The sequence below is a fragment of the Poecilia latipinna genome, unplaced genomic scaffold (assembly GCF_001443285.1).
Source record: "Poecilia latipinna isolate Pla-1442-1.1 unplaced genomic scaffold, P_latipinna-1.0 Scaffold133, whole genome shotgun sequence".
In the NCBI taxonomy this organism is placed as follows: Eukaryota; Metazoa; Chordata; class Actinopteri; order Cyprinodontiformes; family Poeciliidae; genus Poecilia; species Poecilia latipinna.
This window is the reverse complement of record NW_015112749.1, coordinates 357,721-383,270: the sequence shown is the minus strand read 5'-3', so window position 1 is coordinate 383,270 and position 25,550 is coordinate 357,721. Positions and strand designations below refer to the sequence as shown.

The 25,550-nt window shown below is 39.0% G+C and overlaps 2 protein-coding genes across 17 annotated transcripts in view; one reads left to right on the top strand and one right to left on the bottom strand.

Annotated features, from left to right (window-relative positions):
- Positions 1 to 3,019, bottom strand: part of cacna1da (calcium channel, voltage-dependent, L type, alpha 1D subunit, a) — an 80,196-nt gene extending 77,177 nt beyond the window's left edge. For 12 of the 16 annotated variants that reach the window (XM_015028730.1, XM_015028733.1, XM_015028740.1 and 9 more), the window contains exon 1: positions 2,722 to 3,018. The gene's annotated coding sequence lies outside the window, so the exon portion shown is untranslated. Of the gene's footprint in view, positions 1 to 2,721 lie in introns of all 16 variants that reach the window. The other 4 variants (XM_015028745.1, XM_015028743.1, XM_015028744.1 and 1 more) reach the window with 2 other exon arrangements.
- A 9,666-nt stretch (positions 3,020 to 12,685) lies between these two features.
- tkta (transketolase a) lies at positions 12,686 to 22,240 on the top strand. Its single transcript, XM_015028729.1, has 14 exons — positions 12,686 to 12,975; positions 14,000 to 14,117; positions 14,205 to 14,318; positions 14,429 to 14,526; positions 15,337 to 15,528; positions 15,683 to 15,801; positions 15,936 to 16,132; positions 17,422 to 17,586; positions 18,433 to 18,589; positions 19,014 to 19,144; positions 19,240 to 19,323; positions 19,432 to 19,525; positions 19,945 to 20,067; positions 20,620 to 22,240. Exons 1-14 carry the CDS (start codon positions 12,869 to 12,871, stop codon positions 20,805 to 20,807), a joined length of 1,887 nt encoding a protein of 628 aa, XP_014884215.1. The 5' UTR covers positions 12,686 to 12,868; the 3' UTR covers positions 20,808 to 22,240.
- The last annotated feature ends 3,310 nt before the right edge of the window (positions 22,241 to 25,550 follow it).

Below are 25,550 nucleotides of genomic sequence, written 5' to 3'. Positions count from 1 at the left end.
TGTTTTGTGTTCTGGGACCTGACCAAATGTTAGAGTAGCTACAGTTCTCCCTCTGGAGCACGGAGCCGAAGGGATTGGGTGGACACCCTTGATCTCGATGTGGCCCACTGGTGCTGTTACCATGTACCCTGGGTGGATGGGTGGATGGCCTAGGGCCATTGTGGTAGTCAAGACCAGCTAACCTGATAATCTTGATAAGACCAAGACTTTTAGGGTCCGAGACCAAGTCGAGACCAAGGCTGAGGGAAGTCAAGACCAGTCTCGAGACCAAGACAGGTCTCAAGTACTACAACACTACCCGGAGCTTCAACCCCTTGGTGCCTATTGGGGCCAGCAGGGGAGCTGTCTCTCTGTGAGGGCCATTTATCCCACCAGTTCTTCCCTCCCCATGCCTGGACACCTCTTTCCTACCAATCAATCACTCTAACACACATCCAGCACTTCAGGTTCTCTATTTCCTCTGTCTAATGGCACCCTGAGTCTCACTTTTATTGTACAACTTAAACATTCTCATGGCACACACATGCAGTGCCATGTGGTAGGCAAGCTTAATGGCAACCAGAGGGAGTCAGGCTCACCTCTGGTCCCTGAGTCCACTATCAATGCTAAAATGCATGTAGACATTGAGAATTCTGAATGTTTTGGTGCCAGCAAAGCTTGTGTGTTCGTCACTGCATCTCATTCTTCATGTGGAAAAACCTTATATAAACATGCGCTCATAGACACACAGATGTTCACTCAGGTATGAATTCAGGTTTTCACAGATACACTACCATGAGCTGTGGTTGCCACTAGCTGCATATTGTATTAATTCTTACCTATTGCCTTGAAGTGTCATTGTTGTCGTTATTCATATATTGTTTTTTGTTGTGATTTCTTAGTTGTCTGTTCTCTCTCTCTCTCCCTCTCTCTCTCTCTTTACACAGCAGTAGAAGCAGATAGCATGCTTTTTTGCAATCTCCCTGTCCTTCCTCCTCTCCTCTATTCTTATTTCCTTCTCTCTTCTCTTTCTACCCCACCTCTCTTCACTTATTTTCATTTTTTTAAAAAATCTAAACAATTTAAGCAATTTAATATGTTTTATTCATTAGCAGCAAGATAGTCCTGGGATCAAATCGTGGCATCGGGTCTTTTTGCATTTTTGCATGTTTTCACATTTTTGTGAGCTCTCTTGTTAGGTTAGCTCATCTCTCTAATTTATCCTTAGGTATGAGTGTGTCTGTGCATGATTGTTTGTCCTTTGTGTCTCTACTTTGTCTTGTGATAGACCAGTCTACATTGTTTTTGACAGCTGCAGGTAGGACCATGGTTCCCACATGGGACTGTACGTGTGTTTTGTTTGCATGTTTGTTGTAAATGACTCAGTCTTAAGATCATTGATCAATGATAATTGTATATAATTTTATAAGATTGAGGCATAATCAAAAGGTGTCTTTGTTTAACTTTGGGCCAAAAATTTTGAAACATTTATTATTTTAGTTTAACTGACAATAAATCTACTCAACATATCAACGAAAAAACTAGTCCAAGTTGGCTGAGAGGCAATAGGAGCTGTTCATAGCACAACACTGGCTAATACTGACCTACAGTTAATCAGAAATATCTGATATTATGAAAGATATGATAGTTCTTCAGTCACAAGTGTCAGTGCAAAAAAAAAAAAAAAAAGTATTGTGTTGCTGATTCAAACTATGACGGTGAGCTAAAAAAAAATATACAAAAACAGCATATGTTTAGACAAAATAGCACAAAGGGGAATGATTGCATAATCTGACCACATGTGAAATGCATCCCTCTGCTGTGTCTTTTTTAATGTAAGCGGACAAACAGAGGCTCATCTTTCAGAACTACAACCAATATGGCAGATTGGTTTTGGCTTGACTCTCTCGGTCTAGCCGTGGTGAGGGAGAAAAGCCGAAGCAGATGCTTTAATGCAGCGACAACACAAACAAATAAACAAAGCGTGTAAAAATTGAGAGCTGCCACTCTCAGGCGTCACTCGATCGTGTCAGTTGTATAAGTCCTTGAACTGCGAGCAGGCCCCGCAGAGGAAGAAACCGAAAAGGTCACATTGCAGAGATGCTCCGAGAAGAATTAATCTTCTTATTGCCAACAAAAATGCAATATGAGTGTCGGACGGCTGCAGAGCGGGGCTGCAACTGCAACGTCTATGCTAAAGCACTTACATATCCTTTGTGTTGCGCTTTGCACGTAGCGTTGTCCACACAGCGAGATGTGAGTGTGAAAAAATGCATTTTTGGTGTTATTTCACTAGGATTTTCATTTCAATGCTGCACCGAGATCGGTGATGGAAATGAGCACTGACATTTCCATGAGCGATTCGTGACAAACCAACCCATCACAAAGAGTCCTTATGTTTCTCCTTGGACCCCCACCAAGGTAAGACATGGTACAAATACCCCCCCCCCCCGTCTTCAAAAACCGATGTGAAATGACAGGCTGACTTCAGGGCTGAAAAACTGAGCAACGCAGCCGTCAGATGGTCCTGCACAAACAGCTGGCAACCTCGTTACAACCAGCCTCAATCAGATCCATTCAGGGCTAATAGTGCGGCCAGAGACGCATATCGCTGTTTTCTGATAAAGCGACGGATCCGCTCCAGCGAGACAAAACTGTCCTCCGACTAAACCCCAACATATTGAAACCTGCAGATAAACGCAGCCATGCTAAAAGGGGCTAACTTCAGTTCAGAGCCGTTACCTTTTTAATTGAAGACTTCGCAAATCCGCCGCGGTCCTCTCCGCTCAGGCTTCAAACAGGGCGAGAAACGCTTGCAAATCCTAAAATAAAATAAAATAAAATAAATCATCGGCTCCCCCCATCCGGAGCAGCAGAGACACGCACACCGAGTCTGTGCATTTAATTAGGTTCCTCCATGGTGACTGTGGAGAGCTGGAGACAGAAGTGTGCGCACCAGACTACAGAGCATCCTTGTCCGCTGACTGTTTATCGTCACGGCGCCAGTGAACAGCCGATGCGATCGTTCATCAGAGAGTGAGCTCTCCACCTCTTCCTCCTACTCCTCCTCCTCCTCCTCTACCTTCTCCTACACCTCCTTACTCTCCTGGATAGGCCAGATAGAGCTACCTGCGGGTCACTCATCAGGATACAGACTGGATTTATTAAATCATCATATTTGGGAGCTTAGTTTGTGGAGTACAAAAGTTGAAAGCTTTTTCTAATCTCCGCAGCAGTTTTGAGTCTTGCAGCCTCTAATGGGTTTTCTTACAGGACTGCCCGGCACTTATCCATCCATCTACTATCAGCAACTTTGACCAGCTTTCCCACATCATGATTCTGTGACAATTATGCAATGCATTTGTTCTTTCACATTTTTGCCATGTCCTCTATATGGCTTGAGGGGAACTGGAAACAGGATGTCTATTGTTCAGATTCCAGGCCTGATTCATTACATGTCTCTCTGGTTTTGGATGCTGTGCACCTGAATCGATTTTTGTTCTTACTTTTTACTTTTGGACAATTCCTATGCCTATTATACATAATCATGATTACAAAGTATTGTTTTTACAACTGGGAGCAGCTGAAAAGGATCTCAAAAACTCAAATAATACCTGAACTACTGCCCTGAATCTAAGAAGGGGTAGTAGAGTGAGAAGGAGGAAGTTCAAACCATCTCCTCCATCATATTAGGTAAGGGTTATATCCCAGATTCCCTGCTCTGCTTTGACCATGCAAACAGGAGCAGCAAAAACAAACAAATGTAGCAGCGCTTGCCAACAAGTGATGGTGTCATCCAGGACATGTTGCTGTGGAATATCGTCTCTGCTGTCAGCATCTCAAGAAAAATCCTGACACTGTCAAAGTCAGAAGCATCTTCAGATTTGTTGTAAGACTGACTGCTACCGTAGATCCTTCTTCAACATCTACAATAACTCTTAGAAGACACTGTTATACAATTAGATATGACAACATCTATTTTCCCTATGGGATAAATTAAATATTTTTGAATTTAATTGAACAATGGCTTCCTTCTTGCCACTCTTCCTTCAGCAAGGTTGAAAAGAACCAACAGCACTCAAAGCACAGACCTCACTTGCAGCGGTCATTACTCAACAGCTGGAAAGAGAGCAAAAGTTGCGTCCATTTCCCAGTCGAAGAAAACCAGTGCTGAGCAAAAGGAACAAAAATCCCAGAGTCACAAAAAATAAAAACACAAAATTTGCTGATCCTCAAAACTTGCAGGGAAAGTAAAATTTTTTAAAAGGTCCCATTACTTCTGACAGAAAACTACTACAGCATTTGAGAAAGAACAAAGAAAAAACACATGCCAACAATCAAACATGTGGTGGTTACGTATATTACTAATTTAGTAATTTTTTAAAATTTGTGTTAAGTCATTACAAGTCTGTCGTTTTTGTTTGGAGCATATTTCTATTGAACTCTGTTATCATTCATATATGTGGAAGCCTTTACCTTTAAGTGTTTTCACCATGTAATTATTAATGACTAGCAAAGTCAGAGAATATGTGCCCTGTCCAGAGACTGTATGTCACATGTGTACATAATGAGCAAGTAAGTCTACACCACCTCATCCTGGTGACACACCTCTCTCCTGTTACAGCTGCTGCCTTTAGCTGCATAATGTCTGACTGAAAGCTTTTTTTTTTGTATTATTTCATAATAGATACCCCAAAATATATTGTGTACTTCTTTCCCTGAGGTTTGAATAGAAACGATGATTTATTGATTGTTTTCTGTGACATAATTCGTTAGCAACATCGGTAGTAGTAAAACGGGACAACAGCAGGATAACAAAGAACCACAGGCTCCTTTTGTAACGTTAAAGAAACATAAATAACATCTTGTGTGTGATACAGTGAGATAAATATCTGACAAGACCAGAAGCCTCAGGGAGAGCTTGTACATCTGTCATACTCAAGGGTTTATGCATAAATACTGCCCTTATGAAAAAGTAATGACCAAGTGATAGCCTTCACCCAAAGATGACCTTTCAACAACTATTGAAAGATTTTAATTATCCTGCTGTCGCCAAAACAACAACATAGAAATAACAATCGTCTAGGCAAGGCTGACTGAAACCATCAAGAGTTTTATTTACATTATCCATAAGAGTAACAGGATTTCAGAGTCTGGTGTTACGATGTGTCTGAGCCATCGCTGCCAGTGTTGTGGAGATCTTACCTGTTTAATTAGAACAGCTCCGTGGGGTTTCTTCTTCACCTACATCATGTCTCACTGACAGAAAGCTGAAAACATTCCTCTCCTGATCAGTGAATGAGTGAGCAGGTGAAGAGGGGCTGGACGACGAGGCTGGGATGAGGTCCTCTGTATCGGCTTACCTGTCTGCCCTGGATAATGGTTTCTAGAACAAACGTGCATTATTCACCAATGGACATCCTGCTCTGCATCGGTGTGCATATGTTGGTGGTAACTGCTGAATAAATTTGTATTTTTCAGAGACGGAGCTGAATTGAAAAATAGAAATGATTGAAAAGGTCATTTCAAATAGTAACTAAAATTAGACTTTGAAAAATGTTTATTTCTATTAAATTTGATGATTGAGACCAAGACGGTCATGAAAAAGTTAGTTTCTCAGAATTAGAATAGAACATGCGCCATTAAAATTAGGATTTGTAAAACATGACTGAAGGTCAACTAAAACATTTCTTTAATCACTATATACAGCTGTGTTTGCACAAATTACTGCATCAGTGTAGACCCCAAGACGCTGATTTTCAAATTAATTGTAAAATTTACTTTAATCTGAAACGAGAACTTTGGATCACTTAACAACTAGACATAAATAAATGCAGGAATTAATTTCCAAGTCAACAAAGAAAGCTTTTTATTTTGACTTGGACATCATCAGATACAGTGAACTTTAGTTTATATCTGCTCTGTGTAAATAACGTGTAGTTCTTCTCTGATGGGATTGTGTAAATAAATATGCTGCTTTTCAATATATGTAGTTCACAGTGAACATCTGTTGTATTTTGCACTTCGCCCTTTCTCCTCATCTGTTATCCCTAAGTTTCACCCTCACCACTTTTACATCAGACTGTGATAAATCTACAGGAGTAATTTTACCTGAGCGTCCTCCTAAACTGTAAAAGTATCTGCAGCAGTCTCATCTGGTGTTCCAGTTCATAATTCAGTACATATATTGTAATTTCTGTCAATCATTACACCAATCATTCTGTTCATAGATAGCAAAATGTAGCTGAGTGCTTTGCACAAAGCTTTCTAGTGATGAGTTGTACACATTTTTCCCTTAAAACTGCCTTCATTCTTCACAGCATAGATTAAAAAAATTGTATCCAAAATATTTCTCACAGATTTTGATCCATATTTACATGAGTGCAGCTTCCAGTTGCAGCAGATCTGTCAGCTGCACATCCATGATGTTAATCTCCCCTGAATTTCCCGTCCCACTACATCAACCACTTTGACATGATCTTAGCTTTAGTTTGTGATGGATTATCCTGCTTGAAGTAGCCATCAGAAGATTGGTACAGTGTGGGAATGGTCGGCAGTAATACTAAGTTGTGGCTTTTCAACAATGCTTGGTTAATACTTAAAAGTGTCAAAAGAATTTCACCTACAGCATTACTCCACCACCAGCAGCGACCTGAAGCACTGACACAAGGAAGGACGGATTCTGCGTTCGTGCTGTTTACACCACATTCTGACCATTTGAATGTTGAAACTCATTGGACCAGCCAACATCTTCTATGTTTTTGCCTAATTTCTGTGAGCCTGTGTGAAGAGTAGGCTGAATGATCTTAGTTGACAGGAGTGGAACTCGGTGTAGTGTTCAGCTGCTATAACCTATCTGCTTCAAGGTTCGATGTGATGTGCTCTCAGATATTCCTTGTTTGTAATATGTGGTCACAAGTCACCTATCACAGGTTAAATGGTGCACTCCATTTAAGCCGTAGAAACATCTCAAGGACAATCAGTGGAAACAGTATTAAGAAAACACTGAATTCTTGAGTTAATGTGATTATTTTTTTGTTTTCTATTTTTAATATTAAAATCATAATGGGGCATTTGCGTACAGAATTTTGAGGAGAGGTCATTCAAAACAATTTGGAATAAGGCTGTAACAAAACAAAATGTGGAAAAAGTAAAATGCTGTTAATGTTTTCAGGACGCACCACATTGGCAAGAATGTAATAATGATAATGTTGTTTGGTTTCCCTGTCCAGGATCCTTAGTGTATTTTTGTAAAGCTTACCAAGTAGTTTAATACCTTTGTCTGTGACAGGTATGATTTATTGGTGAGAGTGATAACAACTCAATTCAGTTTATTTATATTGTATCAATTCACGACAAATGTAGTCTCATCCACCTGAATAATGTGCAGTTGTGCCACTGGTATCAAACACCAGTGACTGCATACAAGGATACATGCAATGCTATCTGACCAGCAGCAGAATAGTAGCTGCTGCTAAAAACAAATTTGACTAAATGAAAAATATAAAGCTTAAAGAACTAAAAGTAGTTTAAAATCTGTTTAAAACAGCAAAATTATCTTAAAACCAGTTCTAAAAAAACATAGAAAGTCAATGTTCTCTTTTTGGTTTGCATCAGAAAACACAAAGCTAAGTATTTAATTAATCAATGCAGAGCTGGCTTTTCAGGTTGCAAGGGAGACTGGTGCCTGTCTCCAGCAGACAGCGAGTGAGAAGAGGGGTGCGCCCTGAAAAGGTCGCCAAACTATCACATGACAACAGTCATGCATATACATACTTAGACCTAAGAGAAATTTAGAGTGCAAGTTAACTTAGCACAGATGTTCTAAGACTGTAAGAGGAAGACAGAGCTTCCAGACAGAACTCAAGCATGCACCAAAAGAACGCCCAAACTCCATGGAGAACGGCCCCTGTCACTGATTCTTGCTGCCAGGCAGCATTGCTATCAACTGCTCCGCTATGGGGCCCATTTTCAGCCTGTCCTCTCCTGTGAGAAGGTAGGTTCTCTTGTGGTCCTCAGGGTATTGGGAGTCCCAAGGCAGCCTCCTATATTTGTTGCACATTGGGCTTTGGATTCACAGTAAAGAGAATTGGTAAAATAGTCGGACAGCATGAGATACATTTCCACTGTTATGCTGATGATACTCAACTATTTTCCAATAATACTCCAATAATCCTGATGAATCCACTCTGCTCGGTAGATTACAGGCGTGTCTTGAGGACACACAAACCTGGATGACACCAAACTTTCTGCTTTTCAATCCTGACAAAACAGAAATTCTCATCTTTGCCCCAAAACGTCTAAAAAGTAACAGCTTAGTCAGTTACTTAATCTGGATGGCATTAAATTGGCCTCTGGTAAAAAGGTACCTCTGTGTTATTTTTGACCAGCATATGTCATTTAAATCCCTTATTGAAAGGATTTCCTTTCTTTCTGGAATATTGCCAGAATTAGAAATATCCTGTCCAGAAGTCCAGGACTGGAAAGGAGTCCTAAAGTCTGGAAAAAACATTTCTCCCTGCCTCTGCCTCTCTCATACCTCATCGTATGAATGAAGGAATTGAAATTACTTTTTGTAAATTACCTTAAAATGGCATGTGTTGTAAATTGGCACAATATAGATAAACTGAATTGAACTTGATTTGATCCCCTTGTCTGGATGGATGTGTAAGTGAAACCTGGTTCATACTGCAGAACATTTGTCTGCACTGAGCCTGATCAGTGCCTCTGCATGTTTATGATAGCATTGTGTATATGTATATATAAATATATAAATGTGTGTGTGTGTGTGTGTGTGTGTGTTTGCATGTATGTGTGGAGCTGGTTGAAGGAGAGCAGTAGTGATGGAGCCTGAAAGCCCTGCAGCGCAGCTGTTCTCCCAGTACATCGTCAACTTCGCCGCTGAGCCCAGAACGCATGCTTCAACCGCGCTCACACAATCTTCCTTTCCTTTCTCTTTTCCCTCTTCATCCACTTCCTCTGCTCCTCTTGAAGCTCTTCATCTGAATCTCCATAATAGCTCATTTTAATCTCCTTGGCTCTCATTTCCTCACTTCATCAATAGCTCCACTTTTAGGCTGTGAATGCGTCTCCTTCTCCAACGTGTTTTACCATTTGTCCTCCGAACCCGGGCCTTACTCCTGCCACGAAAACGATCTCCCAGTGCATGTGTGAACATCTGTCTGGGGCTTTTCTGACAATTCGATGGCAGATCCTAAAAAGTTTTGTTCTTATTTCCACTGTGAGTGAGTAAGATCTGTGGGTGATAGACAGCTCTCAGGAGGAAGGGCAAGAACTGTGTCATTATGGTGGCTGTGGAGCGGTTTAAGGAAATCGACTGATAAGAGCAAAGGGGAAGAGGCTCAACCTCAAGGAAGTGACTGACATTAAAGAAATGTGTTCTATCTATCTATCTATCTATCTATCTATCTATCTATCTATCTATCTATCTATCTATCTGCTTATTAAGGTATTATTTTAATAGTGATGCTTCTGCTCCTCTTTTTCAGCCAAACAGATTTAAAAATAGAAACATTCATGCTTTCTGAATGTACTTTCCCTCCAGGAAGTGTGCAGCTGTGCAAGTCAGACATTGGCCAAGCTCCATCACGTGTCATCGTCTTCCCAGGCTTCCATTGGCTGGCACCTGTGGGGCTCTGTGAAGGAAAGCTTTTCTGGCAGGACCCAGGAGCCCAGAGGAGTTGCTGCAAACTGAGAGAAGGACAATGTCGGTGGAACCAGGATGGAAGCAGAGGGGGCCCTCAAAGGAGGTCATCGCCGTCCGACAGTAAACGCAAAGATGCTGGGCTATGACCTTCCAGGGCAGAGATGATAATGTGGCAGAGGGGGATCCGGACAAATTATTTGGAGCAGGGATGGTCATAAAGCTTGTGCCACAATTGCACATATTTCTCTCCCACTTTGTTTTTGCAGTATTGCTATCACAGTTAGTTTTTCTTTTAATACTTAAAGTTCTTAGTTAAAATAAATGCGAGGAACTTTTAGTCTTTTTTTCATCAGTTCTAGTACTGGTTATCAGATCCACCAATGCTTTTTCATGTCAGGCAACATCCAGTCAGTATTTACTGGGAGACAGCGCCCTCTGGTGGTTAATTCTTGGTAAACACTTGGCTTATGAGGATCATCAATGACTTTCTATTCAAGAAATAGAGTGTCTGTCTGCATTAAGCAGAAATGCATCTCAAAATGTTCAGTTCCTCCCAAATTTCAAACACAACACATAATTACAGTTAGAAGCTTGTATACACACAAAACAGGCGTAAATCTCATACCAATTTGGAATTTTAATCAAACAAAACAATTTGTTGCACTTTGTAATTTATTGTGGACTTTTTCACATAAACACATGAAGGTTATGAAAGACTACTACTTAAACATATCCTCTCTGAACATCTAATGTCTTCCATGTATTTCTGGCTGGTTATTTGACCACTCCTATAGACAGAATGCTTAAGTTGATTTAAATTTATTGGCTTCATGCCACAGAAAAGGATCTTGAGCAAGCATCATATCTGTATTTTAATCGAGTTGAGGAAAGAGTTTCTGGGAAGCCACACAAGAAACTTGATGTAATATTTCCAAAACCAGTTTTGATGCATCTTTAGAATCATTGTCAAGTTACAACAATCAATTGTGTCCAAATATTAACAATTTCACTCAAGCTGTCAGTTCAGATGAAAGACAACAGGTGATGATTTTTATGAGCAACCCAGGAATCACTGAGGCTTTAAGCTATATGATCAAGACTATTCTGGAGCACCAGTATTACTGTCCACAGTGAGGTGAGTTTACCATCAAAAATGAGTTTCTTGCTGCCTACATCAGCCAGATGCCTTCAGGAGAAATGTGCTGTGATCTAATGAGACATACCAAGATGTTTGGCCACAATGACCAGAAATATGTTAAAGTGAGACTTTTTTTCAAAAACTGTATGTACTGTTAAGCAAGGAGGGAGTAATATCATCAAGTCTGTTTCACTACTGGTTAATTGATTTATTAATTGTAGCATGCTATAATTCAGGATGCCGAGTTGTAAATAGCAAAATTATACCTCGATTTTACCTGCTCCTTCCAATGTGGTTCTAAATATTATTAGTCACTATAGATTTGTATTAACTTTTTCATGTGCCACCTTTACGTATTACCCTAGACTTCACATATTAGCACTACAGACAATAAAGTCACAAACATAATAATTCATTTTAAGAATAATATTCTTCTTCCTCCTTTCAGTCACAAAACTAAGTTTTGTGACTCTTACAGCAGCCAATTACATGCAGGATTCAGGAATTATTATTTTTTTTATTTCTTTAAAATAATTCAATTCATGAACTATTCTGAAACAATATTTTTGAGTAGTACATGATAAATGATCATCATATGTCTAGTTCCTGAACCAAACTGTCAGTGTAATAAAGTCAAAGAGAGAAGGACCAAATGTGCCTAACTTATGATGCTTACAAAGCAGAAATTGTGCAAACTATAAATACCTTATATTTTATACTTTAGGTTTTTTCACGTTTCAGTTTGGCTTAGATTATACATCAGATGGCATGAAAATAGAAACAGGTCAAATGTACTGACAAAGATGATCCTGTAGGTGGCAGAGTAATCTTCCTACAGGCTCAAAGGGGATTTTCTTGAGATGAGACCAAACGCTAAAGCATCGTCGAATAACATACAAGAGTATCTCATTATTTATTGTTATTTTTGGAACACACCCTTATTGTACAATTTAAACAAATTGTACAAAGGCCAAACCTAAATCAAGACTTCAAAATGACCGTTCACTGATGCTCTCCATCTGTTCTGACTGAACTCAGGCTACTTTGCAGAAAAAAGGGCAAAACTTCCCAACTGTAAACATGCAAAAATGGTACAGCCATACTCTGAAGACTTAAAGGTTGCTCTGCAAATTATTGGGTCATCAGTACTAAATATGCTTTATTCCTGTATGAACGGCACACATTTTTTAAATTAAAAATCAGAATTTTCCCTTCTGCTTCACAACTATTGGATAATCGTGAAGTAGCTAAATGAATAGCTTTTAGTAGATTTTATGTTCTTCTACTGTATAAAATCTTGTTGAAATACCTTGAGATTTGAGTTTGCAACATGAAAAATGTCAAAAATTCTGAAAGGCAGAAATACGATTGCAATGCGCAGATTTATCCAATCAGCTGAGCTTTATCTGTGTCTCTTTTCTTTTACTTTGTAGATTTAGCATTTAAGCACATAATTCCCTGCTGCAAAGGGTCATCAATGTCTTATAGCTGATATATCTCATATATGATTAATTTATTTTGGGCATCCCTTTTTTTCTTGTTCTTGTAACTTCAAATATGTATTTAATCTGTGCATTTCTTGAGTAGCTAGTTTTTTTAAGCCTTAGCAACAAGAATGGGTGGCTTTTTGTCAGTGCAAAACAAGGTGTAATCAGCTGTCGTTTTTGATGTATTAGTTGAGACAGTAATGTCACATCTGATCAAGCGGAGATGCTTAAAACACCACACCTCTCCCATCAGCATAACCGTCACACTGCAGCCAATAGAATGAGTGGAATATATGGCATTATATTTTTGCAGCAACACCCATCCCTCAACCCTCCACCCCCACCATCACCCTGCCCCCTCCTCCGTGTCTGAATGTCCGTGAGTGTGTATGTGCATCTGTCCTTGTGCATTTTGTCTGTAAGCCCTGTAGGATAAAATCCAGCCTCTGCTCTCTGCTCTCCCTCTTTCTCTCTGTCCCTCTCACACATACAAACACAAGTGTTGCTCTGGCAAAGCTCAGACCTACACAAAAAACACACAAACTCACCATTCCTTTTCCACTTTTCTGGTGCTGTGGAACTTAACACTTTGACTTCATGGAGGATTACCACAAACCTGACCAGCAGACAGTGCAGGCGCTGAGGAACATCGCCAACCGCCTCCGAATCAACTCCATCAAGGCAACGACTGCAGCTGGAAGTGGGTGAGTTCAAGCCACAAACATCGCCTGTTCTTTAAATCTGGGAAAAAGGATATCTCGATACTTGGATTAGGACGTTTCAGCACAAATGTGCGTACCAGGGATAAACTTAAATAATGCTTTTCAATTGGGAAAAATTGAAAAGCAATTGAAATAATCGACTGAGCTATGCCCGCACAGATGCACGCACAAAGACAAAGGTTCAGAGGAACAGTGTGTTCTGGCATCGTACTCCTTTGGTCTATTGATATAAAAAATTGTTACATTCAAAATTTTATGATCTGCAATATATATATATATATATATATATATATATATTTACATTGTAAGGGCTTAATTATTATATATATATATATATATATATATATATATATAATAATTAAGCCCTTACAATGTAGATTTGATTTTTAAAATTCTGACAATGGAAACATGGAGTGGTTCTGTTCATGCATAGCTTTGAGCATTAATGCGTGAATTACATGTCACTACAGGCTGAGCATATTGTTTTGGATAGTCGGGGCACTGGGTTTATTTTTTTTGGTGAATGTTGTTTGCTTTGAAACCAACAGTCAGATTTTTTAAAGATTAGCAGGTCACTTAAATATTTTGGATTCTACAGAGCTGAGAAAACGTGTTTTGTGTATTCTTTAGGATATAATGATTACCTTTCAGATCTGACATTTACACGTTTATTTTCCCCTTAAAGAAATTTAACTGCAGTTTTTTAGAAAGTCAAGTTTGTTTTGAGATTAATGTCTGCATTTCCAACAGTTCCTCGTCTGAGCACTGTTCATTTAAAATTCTTAGAGATTCCCCGATGTTAAGTTTTTAAATTTCTGTAAAAAACATGAACACATGTATGTATTAGTAAGACCTTCCTCCAGAACTAGTGCAGTATTTGTCTAAAAGAAACAGCTTACATAGAAATGTGTAATATTTCTGTTGGTCCTGGAATTAAAAGAGTGAAGGCAAAGCACTGAGCTGGAGTCTGTGGGATTTTCTGAGTCTTATCTCCTCTGTTGTACAGCCATCCCACATCATGCTGCAGCGTAGCGGAGATCATGTCTGTCCTTTTCTTCCATACCATGAAGTACCGCCCCGAAGATCCGAGAAATTTCAACAACGACCGCTTCATCCTTTCCAAGGTGAGCTGCAGTGTTCTCAGGAATGGTCAGGAATATGCTTCATATTTGTGTCTTGGCATTCTAAGCTGCTGCTGTGTCTGTTCTCAGGGTCACGCTGCTCCTGCCTTGTACTCCATGTGGGTTGAAACTGGTTTCCTAAAGGAGAGTGATCTGCTCAGTTTGTGCCAGGTTGACTCGACCCTGGAGGGACACCCAACCCCGGTAAACGGTCACAAACTGCACTACACCTACAGGGATTACCCTTGATTAGTGCACCCAATGAATCAACAGCCCCCACCTCCTGATGACATTCATAATTCATGTGTTTTCAGAGGCAACAATTTGTCGATGTAGCCACTGGATCCCTGGGGCAGGGTCTTGGTGTGGCCTGTGGAATGGCTTACACTGGGAAATACTTTGATAAGTCCAGGTAATCCATCAAACATTTACACTGGACAACAGGGAAGAATAGAAATTTTAGGGACTATTTTAAGGTACTTCAGCACCTTATCATGTCTTGACTGACAACTTAATGGAAATACCCTAGACTTTTCTGTAAACTCAATAAAGATATCTTTCGACATAACTTGTCACCATGTCTCATTACCCAGCTACATTACCAAGATGAATGCACAGTCACAGAAAAATAGACAAGATAGTATCCTTCAATTTTGAAAGGGTATAATATACTAATCAAATAAAATGTTTATACTTAATGATTCTGTAAATAAAATTTGGGTTTTAAGGAATGTACCTTACTATGCATTTTCATGAGGATTTCCACATTCAGTGGGTGTGTGCTGCAGCTACATGTCTGCACTCACGATTCTTCTGCTCTAATAATCACAGAGCGCAGCAGTCACATCTCAATTATTTTAACCACCCAAGCACATTTAACTGTAGAGTCAAATTCTGATTATATCTGGTTCTCGCTTCTCTTCACGAGAAAACCATTATTTGAAAGGGGGCTTAAAATCAGATGTTCATCTTTTCTTGTTGGTTTATATCAGCCAGCACATCTACGCAAGCGGAAATATTTTCTCAAAAAATAACTTCTTTGTCTACTTGCACAGGTTCATTTTATTTTAGAAATGGGTTTGATAATAAAGCCACAGCTCAGATCCTGAACAGAAATCCAGTCCAAGTGGAAAATGTTGATCAGAGAAAGAAACAGAACCAAATGTATATACCACACACAAGGATGCTGACAAAAGCCCCCTCATGTCGTTATCCACCTCAGTTACCGTGTGTACTGCCTGCTGGGGGATGGTGAGATGTCGGAGGGCTCTGTCTGGGAAGCCATGTCGTTTGCCTCCTACTATCAGCTTGACAACTTGGTGGCCATCATGGATGTCAACCGCTTGGGCCAAAGTGACCCTGCACCCCTGCAGCATCATGTAGAGAAATACCAGAAGCGCTGTGAGGCTTTCGGGTATAGTGAACATTGATAATTCAGCATGAGTAGAAATAAATATGATGATAGAATTTGTTAAAGTAATCACAACACTGACATTTTCGTGTTATCCATAATATAAATAATGATGTGCAAGATTTTATTGTGAGCCCATCTGTGTGTTTGAGTTTAGCTGGCACGCCATTATTGTGGATGGTCACAGTGTTGAAGAGCTTTGCAAGGCTTTGAGCCAACCACGTCACCAACCCACTGCAATCATTGCTAAAACCATCAAAGGCAAAGGGATTCCAGGTAACAGTTTGACCTTCCTCATCTGCAAATGGACGGCTCACTTCTTTCATAAAATACAAAACCTCACACAGTCCATTATCAGCTCCAAGTGACATAGCTAAAAATGTCTGTACGTTTTATGTGTGCCGTTTCAGCTGCAGAGGATAAGCTGGGCTGGCATGCCAAAGCTTTGCCTAAAGACATGGCTGAGATGGTTATGAAGGATCTGCAGAGTCGGATTATGAACACCAGCAAGCACCTTTACCCCCCGGCTCCCATAGAGGACTCCCCTCCTGTTAGCCTGAGGAACATCCGCATGCCAAGTGCACCGAACTACAAGCCTGGAGAAAAAGTTTGTCAAATTTACACAAATGCAGAATCAATTCACCTTTTTATGTCTGTTAACAAAATTCTTGCTGTTAAATCTCAAGTTAATCACCACGTCTAACATCAATTTCCAGATTGTGTTTCTTAAGTTGTGCCTCATGCTAACACATTAAGGCATAAACATAAAGAATTAGCATTTAGGTTATAGTTTGCTAGCTATGCTAATGCATAGCAAATTAAATACATAATGTTTGTTTAAATTTGTACCACTGTTTATGTACATGTAATGTGCTAACAGGTTTGGATGTTCATACTCCTTTTTTAAAGGCCACTTAGCTAATCTAACAACATTTACTGCAGCTTTAATGTTTTTAAAAAATGACATTTGAAAACAACCTTTCTAAGCCCAAGTTCTATTTTATGCACTGCTCAGTGCAATAATTTTCATTTTAATGTTATTTTATGAAAAGACATTTACACACTCTAAAAGTGGAGCAAAGTTAATCAATTCTGAAAGGTCAAATAAAGAAAAGATTAAAAGAACAGGCAGCGGTTATATATTGGAAGTTAGGGTAGGGTTTTTTGTGAAATACAGAAAAATGTTGCTTTATCAATTATGTAATTACATAATTTATTATAATTGTTAACAAGTTTATTAAAAATAATATTTAACAAATGCCAAAAGTATCGCAGCTGAAACAGAATATCTTACTTCAGATGGCTGCTGCTAGTAGATAGAAAAATAGACATTTTTAAGTCAAAGCTTTAAAATTTGCTAAAAGATTATTGATTTTGACATATTTTCTGTGGGTTTCCTTCAGGAGAAATGGCTTTAAAAGATTAGTTCTGACATATTTCGGTGGTTTTGCCTTGGGGAAATATTTTTCACAGGTAATTATGTTCTCTGTGCTTCTTGGTTTTTTGTTCAAGGACATTGCTTAAATATTAGCAATCACACTCATCACACTAAAAGTTGGGGAATAAAAGCAGCTTAAAGTTGAGGTAATATTTCTTTGGTGCAGCTATGTACATTAAGTATTTCAGAATTTTACTGCTGAAAAATTACAATTACTATTTGTGGCATATAAAATCCTTAAGAGTTCTCTGTGCATTATCAATTGTTTATGTATTTAAACCTATCCACAATTATCTCTTCCTGTGAGGACAAATAATTGCTGAAAATATACATCAACTAAAAGTTGTTCTCAGGTTGAATCCAGGTGACACCTGCAAATTAATAACTGCAACACAATATTATACTGGTGTTCTTGATCAAAACTGATGGCTGGATTATGATTTTTTTTTTCTTTACAGATTGCCACTCGCAAGGCATATGGAATGGCACTGGCCAAGTTGGGTCGCTACAACGAACGTGTTGTGGTCCTTGATGGAGACACCAATAACCTCACCTGCTCTGAGATCTTCAAGAATGAACATCCAAACCGCTTTGTTGAGTGCTACATTGCTCAACAGAACATGGTACGATCCCCAAATGAATACATATAAAAATGTTCACTAAATCAGATTCCCTGTTATATTTTTTTGATACTTTCAGTGTTGTGTTCTTAATACGGGATTATCTGGTGGGATGTTTTACGAACACAGAAGAAATTGCACTTAACATGTCTTTTATTGTGGCTCCTAATCGGTTTTAGCCTTCCTTCTTATGCTGAATTCAACATATCCTAATCATCATGGTTAGAAAATACCTGTCTTTTTCTTCATTTAATTCTTTCATTAAACCGTAACATACAGACAATCAGACTGACTCTATGGCTCCAGCAGTCATCTCTAATGTAGGTCATGCGTGCATGCATGTGACGATAAACCGCCATGACAAGTGTATTCACAAGTAAAATATTAATCAGTACAGAGGACGGAACCATCTGGCTGAATACAGGAGAAACGTTAAAATGTAATAGGCAATGTGAGAATGATAATCTGATGTAATTTTATATACTTTAGGTAACAATAAAACAGTAAAAAAAAAATCCTGATACCATATGTTACTTTTGACAAAACATATTTATGGTGCTTACGATAAGAAGAAAGAACAAAGGAAATTATTCATAAAATGAGGTATGTCACTGATTCACCCCATATGGCAAAATAAGCTGCAGAGATTTTTGGAAAGCTACTCTCACTAACTCTAAACTGAACTGGTCTTTGGTTCAAAGAGACTTTTGGGGGAAGGTTTTTGTGAGAAATATTGAATTCTAAGGAATGTATTTTGTTTGGACAAGTTTGTTTGACCCAAGTCTGTCTCCCTTGACACAGGAATACTACACCTATATACATAATAAGAAGCCTTTTTTTTTTTTGCAGGTCAGTGTTGCCATGGGATGCGCTGCCCGCGAGAGGAACGTTGTATTTGCCAGCACCCTTGCCTCCTTTTTTACGCGTGCCTATGATCAAATTCGCATGGCAGTGATTTCAGAAAGCAACATCAACTTGTGTGGCTCCCACTGTGGTCTGTCTACTGGTTAGTAGATTGCTAATAATAATAAGCCATGCTTACCACCGTCAGATATCCCATCACAAAATCCACTTTTATACCTTCACACTGTGTCTGGCACTCACTGTAATAATAGTAAATTTAGGAAAAATAAAGAAACATTTCAATGACTCCCCAGTTATTATTTTTCTTCCACTCTTATGTTGTGACTTCCTTGTGGTTCCCCTCCTCCCCCCCACTGGTCTTTCAATCGTAACTCAATCCTACCCTCTTTCTCCTTTTGTGTCTGCACTGGAAGCTGTCAGCAGGGAACCAAGTATCCCTTTGTTAGTCCAGGTACCCTGAATCCAGAATGACCTTTTTTCTCCTGCATGCAACAACTCACCAAAAAACTAATTTACCTTGCTGTTAGATGCATTGTATAGATTATAATAATTTTGCCCTCTGACAGGAGAGGAAGGCCCCTCTCTGATGGCTCTGGAGGACATGGCTATGTTCAGGGCCCTGCCTACTGCTACAATCTTCTACCCCAGTGATGGTGTCACCACAGAAAAGGCTGTGGAACTGGCTGCAACCACAAAGGTAGGGATGGTTTCTCCGTAGGAGTACTAAAACCCTTGCATAAAGCAAAAATGTCCTTTATCATCATGTTTTTCTTGATTATTCTCTTTAATAAGGGCGTTTGCTACATTCGAACCAGCCGCCAAGACAATGCCATCATCTACAATAGCAATGAGGATTTTCATGTTGGACAGGCAAAGGTGAGTGACTATTATCCTATTAGCAAAATGAACTGCTCCATAGGTAAACATAAAAAGAGCATAAAAAACATAGCAACTTAAAATAGAAAATTAAATTGTCTTTGCCAGGTGGTGTTCCAAGGCAAAGAGGATCAAGTGACTGTGGTTGCAGCTGGAGTGATTGTGCATGAAGCCCTTGCAGCTGCTGAGCATCTCAAGAAAGGTACAAGACAATAAGAAATACAGGACTGAGCACAATTTAACCGAAAAGACAGACATCTGGACAACCTTAAAGTGCGCTTAAAATGTGAAAGTTGACCACATCAAGATGTCCCTTGATGTTTAAGATGGTTGTGGTCAAAAGGGCTAACAAAACTCTACTTTGAATATCTTTTCTTAGGCTAAATATTGATGGGAAATTTGAAAGTAGAATTTAAACTGATTTATTTTCCTGGGCTAAAAAAAAAAGGATTGGCCATAATTTAATAGCCACAAAAAAGATGTCCGTGGCCATCTTGTGTGTGAAACACAGCAGAAAAAACTACAGCATTACGTATAATCTTTAGTTTTCTCTACTAATTGTACTTGTCAAATAACTGATATGCTTACGGATTGTTTTGGTCCATTAAACTCGTCTTCCAGAGAGGATCTCTGTAAGAGTGATTGATCCCTTCACAATCAAACCACTGGACATTAAAACCATCATCGACCATGCACGCGTCACCAGGGGAAGGATCCTCACCGTCGAAGACCACTACTACGAAGGTAGGTTTCAGAAATCGTTACTCACGCCACACTGCTCCTGCATTTTAAATGAGCACCGCCAGCCTGGTAGCCTAAAGCGTCTTAGCACAATGTGGCTTCAGAGCTCTGCCATTGGTCCATGTGTTACTGTGTCGCGGTGGCACGTTTCTATTGGCTCAGTGACACACGCATGCTGTGCTGGCGTTGACCTATTGGCTGACGATGCTTTGCTGTGTGCGCCTATCGGAGGGAAGGTAGTGGAGTCGTATGTTTTGTAAATGTTAAAGAAAGAGAGGCAGAGCGCTGTCAGGTTTCCTTAACTGAGCATGTGCCTGTGGGGCAGATCATGACCTAGATAGCACAGTCTGCTTTGCACAGCTCTTCATAGGATAAAAGCACAGGGCTGTAGTGTGTACTGTATTTGATGAAGAATGTTTAGCAGCTTTTTTAATGTTCTACATCAGGTGAAATTGCTGATTCTAACGGTTTTCACTTGGCATAAAGTAATTTTATTTCTTACTGTAAGAGTGTGCAGAATTTTTTTCTCCAATGGACTAAACCGTTCTGTAACAGGTGGTCTGGGGGAGGCAGTATCCTCAGCAATGGTCAACGAGTCTGGGTTTACTCTGCACCGCTTGGCCGTGTCCCACGTTCCCAGAAGTGGCAAACCTCATGAGCTCCTGAAGATCTATGGGATAGACCGTGATGCCATCGCACAGGCCATCCGAAAGATGCTCAGCAGCTCTGCTAATGCCAAGTAATTTCCTCTGTGCCCCACCCACCTTTCTGACTAATCCCCTCCAGATGGCGATAGACAGTCATGTATGTTGTGGAAGCACAGAACCCATTTTTATCATTAAACCACTTAAAAAATGTACTGAAGTGTTGTGATTTTGTGCAGTTCACCTTTAAGTAGACGTCTGCTTTAACTTTCCTTTTGTGCGTTCATCCTAACACGCAGAGAAAAGTAACCTCTGCACACACATCTTCACTTTTAATCTCTACCTTCTTATGGACCAATCCGGAGAGAGGATTGGTTCCAGTTGTTGCCATTGGTTATTTTGCCTCTGATGGATTATCACTGTGTAAAACAAATTGTTGTTCTATTTTTAACACACTACTAGAGATGCACCAATCTGGGATTTGTTGTTTTTGTAAAGCTTTGACCGACCAAAACCAATTTTAGTTCCTTTCTGTTGAAGAAATATCAGCAGGTTTCTTGTCATTAGTTATGAAGAGCAACATCTCAGACAGAAATGTCTCTGTAAAGCAGTGTTTTTAATTTTACAGACAAAATGACGGGGAATTTAGATTTTAAGTTGTCTCTCATCTAATGTTAGCAATTAGCATGATTAGCATTAGCAATTGTAAACACCCATCTCTGCTTGTATTCCCAAGTGTAGATTCTTACCTGAATTCTGAGATTTTCAAAAGGCTGTCAATATTTCTCAGTTCCTCCTTTTCCATGACAGATAGAGGTTAAAACTTTAAAAAGCTAACGTTGTCTACTTCTGCTGTAATACATCCAGATTTCCGAGATATCTTAAAGTTTGTCAATCTGCCCCTTTCTTAATTCAGTTGCCAAGTCCCCAAAGCTGGACCGAGTTGAAATATGCAGATGACAATATTTCATTCACGAGAAGCTTGGGTAAAAACGAATGAAATGACAAGAAGCCAGCGAAGTCTAGTTGTCTTTTGTAAGCAGCAACAATGAGTGCAAGGCATTTATCACTGAAAAAAAAATCCATTGAAAAGTTTTTTTTTTTTTAACCTTGGGGGTGTCATTTTGCTTAATTTCAACAACCCTAACTGAAACAGAAAATAACTAGTCTTCCCTCAGTAACAGCCTCCGCACCAAAAACTGCTGTTGAAAGAGCAAATTGGTAGCACTCAGGTATGGTATGTTTGTTGATCCTAAGCAAATTAAACTTTGTTCATTCAGCTAGAAGGTCACAGGTCAGGGCCAACCAAGCTGAATTTTGATCACCAGATTATGTCTCGGTGCATCTCAGTTACACTTTCATGTGGTTTTCAGTGCTCTTTTATTTACTTTGTTTCACAAGACATAGTTGTGGGTTTCTCTAATGTTTTAATACTGGGTGAGGCCCAGTTTAATGTGTTTATTGTGTCAACGGTGTCAGAAAGATGGCATGTGGGTTCTTGTTTGTAGAAGGTAGTGGGGACAAAAAAAAAGGGAAAAAAACAAAAAAATGTGAGGAAATCATAAACCATTAAATAAGGATTCACTTCTTTATTCTTCCTTTTCAGCACCGTTTTTAATATTAATTTTTACAGCTGTTCAGAGTAACACACCTCAGGGTTTCAGGTCCATCCAGTGTATGACTAAGAAAAGGCTGTAGCTGCAACTTTAGTTACATCTGACTTGTGAACATGAGAAAAAACAAAACACCTTCTTGGTTACTTGAAATTTTGTATCTCCCATATATTATCATGTAATAAAGCCCTCTGCATTTGACTTTGAAAACTTGTGTTCTGTTCTGTTTATTCAGTGCCTGCATAACTTAAATAAATTCTAAATATAAAACAAAATATTTTATACAAAAGTAAATTACATCCTGGTATCATATATTAAAATTTCAATACTACATATTCCTGAGGAGCTTCTCATTACAAAAAAAGAGAACATAAAAATAAAGCAAAGTCCAATGCTATCATTCTTTCATGGCATCATTGATGACTTCCTGGCTTATCTCACTCTTCACAGTTTACCAGAACAAGTTTGTTCTTTGGCCTTTATGATTTCAAACCCGTTTTGTGTTTCCTGAGGTTGTAAACGTACGCTACCTCCAGGCTCCCTGCTGTTTCTGCTTCCTGTCCAAAAAAGCAAAAAGAAAACGTGTAATGTTTTACATCAGACCACAATTAACTCTCCAATGTATTGAGAAACACTGAACCTAAATTTTGATGAAGTAAAAGCTCCAAATTCTTAAGAACACAACTGTAAGCCGCTTTTCAAGCCTGCATACCCCAGAAAGCTGTATTTTCGTTTGGCACCTCTTAGAGCAAACATCATGATTCCACATCCATATGAAAGAGTGTAGACTAAAAAAAAGGAGAGTGTTTAAACACATGAAACAGCATATGCCCAAGGTATTAAGCATCCACCAAGTATGAGGTACCTACCGTGGTAAGAGTGAAGGTTCAAGTAGGCCACAAAAAAGGCAAGACCAAATCCCCAGCACACATCTGAAAAGAGGTGGAAGGTTAAATTAGCTTTTGTACTCCAAATGAATTAATAGTTTGCCATTACTTCTGCAGTACAGGTATTGTACAGTGCAGCCGTCTAGAGACATCTATGAAAAAGGCTTTTACAGTTCAACATAGAACATCAAGGATAATACGTTTAGGTGATATTGTACCTCTCGTGGGGGCAAAAAACAAGAGAACATGGCATCTGACTGTGAGAAAGGCTGGATAAGGATTCATTTTTGCCAAAAATGTACCTTGAGTGGGATTGTAAGGGTGACTCAAAGTGAGAGAACTGCAACAAAATATGTTACTGTATCTAAAGGTTCATTATTTTAAGACTTACACGTCTTTACCAGTAATGCCAATTAGTTTGGAAGGAGCTGTGGATTAGTAGGATTTTATTATAATGCAAAATCCTACCTCTTTTGTCATATGGAAGCCCTTTACAGTTTTTAGTATGGGCTGGCAGGTCTAAGAAGAAAAATGTTATTAGTGACATACTCAAGCAACATAATCATGCTTGTAAATCAACAAAGAAATGGGAACTGATAAATCAAAAAGATTAAGGAACGACAGCAGCCATATTTAAAGTTATAAAATGTCAGTGTATAATAAAATAAGAGTTAGCTTACCCAACGTTATACCTAAAATCTCAAATGCTATGGTGAAAAACACACCTAGAACTGACGGTATCAAAAGAGCTGGAAATGAAAAAGAAAGAAAAACTGAAGTGCCATGTCTACAGAAGTAGCTGGATAATAGAACATAAGTAATTACCTATTAACAACTTGGATACAGAACATACTTACAATGAAATGGCCTATAGAGTGCCATGGCACATCCCAGACCAAAGCAGACTGAGTAAAAATGGTAATATTTGTCTGAAAATAGTAAGAATAGTCAGAGTCAAAATATTCTTCAAATAAAAACACAATTTGATTCAGGAAACTGTATGCCACTACTAGATAGTTATTGTAATTACAAATTACTAAAGTATACGTACAGTGTTTGTAAAAGTTGTTAATAGGAGTTCCTTCATTTTCCTAAAAAGGTGAAACAAAAACATGATTTACTAATAATAATAAAAAAAAAACAATCACAGCGCTGCCGAAGACTGAGGGAGCTGAGTGTAAAGCAATAAAATACTAAAATTTAGATAAAGACACTGAAAATAGCTTAGCATTAACACAGGTTTAAGATCATGGCAAAAACCTTTGCGAACAGGTGTACATACCATGTAAGCTCAGCTGTAGCTGGGAGAGCTCTCCAAGCAGGTACAACAACAGCAATACAATCAACATTTATTTGACAACTTCCTGAAGCCGGTTCAACCACTCAGTCATGGGTTGGGACAAAAGGAAAGTCCCAACCCATCAGGTTGTTTTGCTTTCACATTTACTTCACAATTTTGATATTTTTAAATCAAGACTTTGGAGGGAAATCAAATAGTAAGTTTTTCATGTTTTAGTATAACAGAATACATTCTGTTGAAAAAAAAAACAAATTGCTTACTGTAGGTATAAGCCACAACCAGTCAACTTAGTCCACTTATAACTATTGCTATTATTAAGCCATGCACACAGGGTTTTACGCTCTGCTGTAGTTCCTGTATTTATTTATTTTTTTTAAGTCTAACTGTAGATTTATAAGCCTGAACATATCTCGCCATTAGAAAAATAACTCAGGTTCTGCATATGGCGGTCTTGAAAGGTCAAAGTTTTCTTTGTATTTCTCACCATATGGGGGCGCTCTGCAACATTCAAAGGCACACTTGTGCTGTCTTTCTACCTTTAAACCTCCCATTAAAATGTCTCTTAAAACTTAACTATGATTACGTTCAGAGGAATTAGTAAGGCAGCTCTGAGTTGGATGTAGATATTTTGTTTTCGACCTTTAAACTGTAGATGAAATTAACGCATTACCCGTTTCGTGGATATAGATGTAGTTTCATTGTAAAACCTCTAGATGGCAGCCTTGAATTAACTTATGTTGTCAGTACGTATCCTCTGGAAGTCACGCTATGCACTCTGGTAGTTGAAGTCAACGTCGCAGCTGTACCAGACCGTCAATGTGACATTAGCATTTCCTTCAAAACTACAATTCCCTCTACAGTCACGTAGATTTGAAAGCTGTGCGGAGAGCTTTTTCCAATCGATGATCTCAACTGAAGTTTCCTCTGGCTGCCTCATGAAGATACTGAGGAAAGTCATCGAGAATGACAAAACTATTTAATTTAAACGCATTTCGACGTCTGTGACTGGGGGAAAAAAGCAGAAGGAGCAAAACGCCATTCA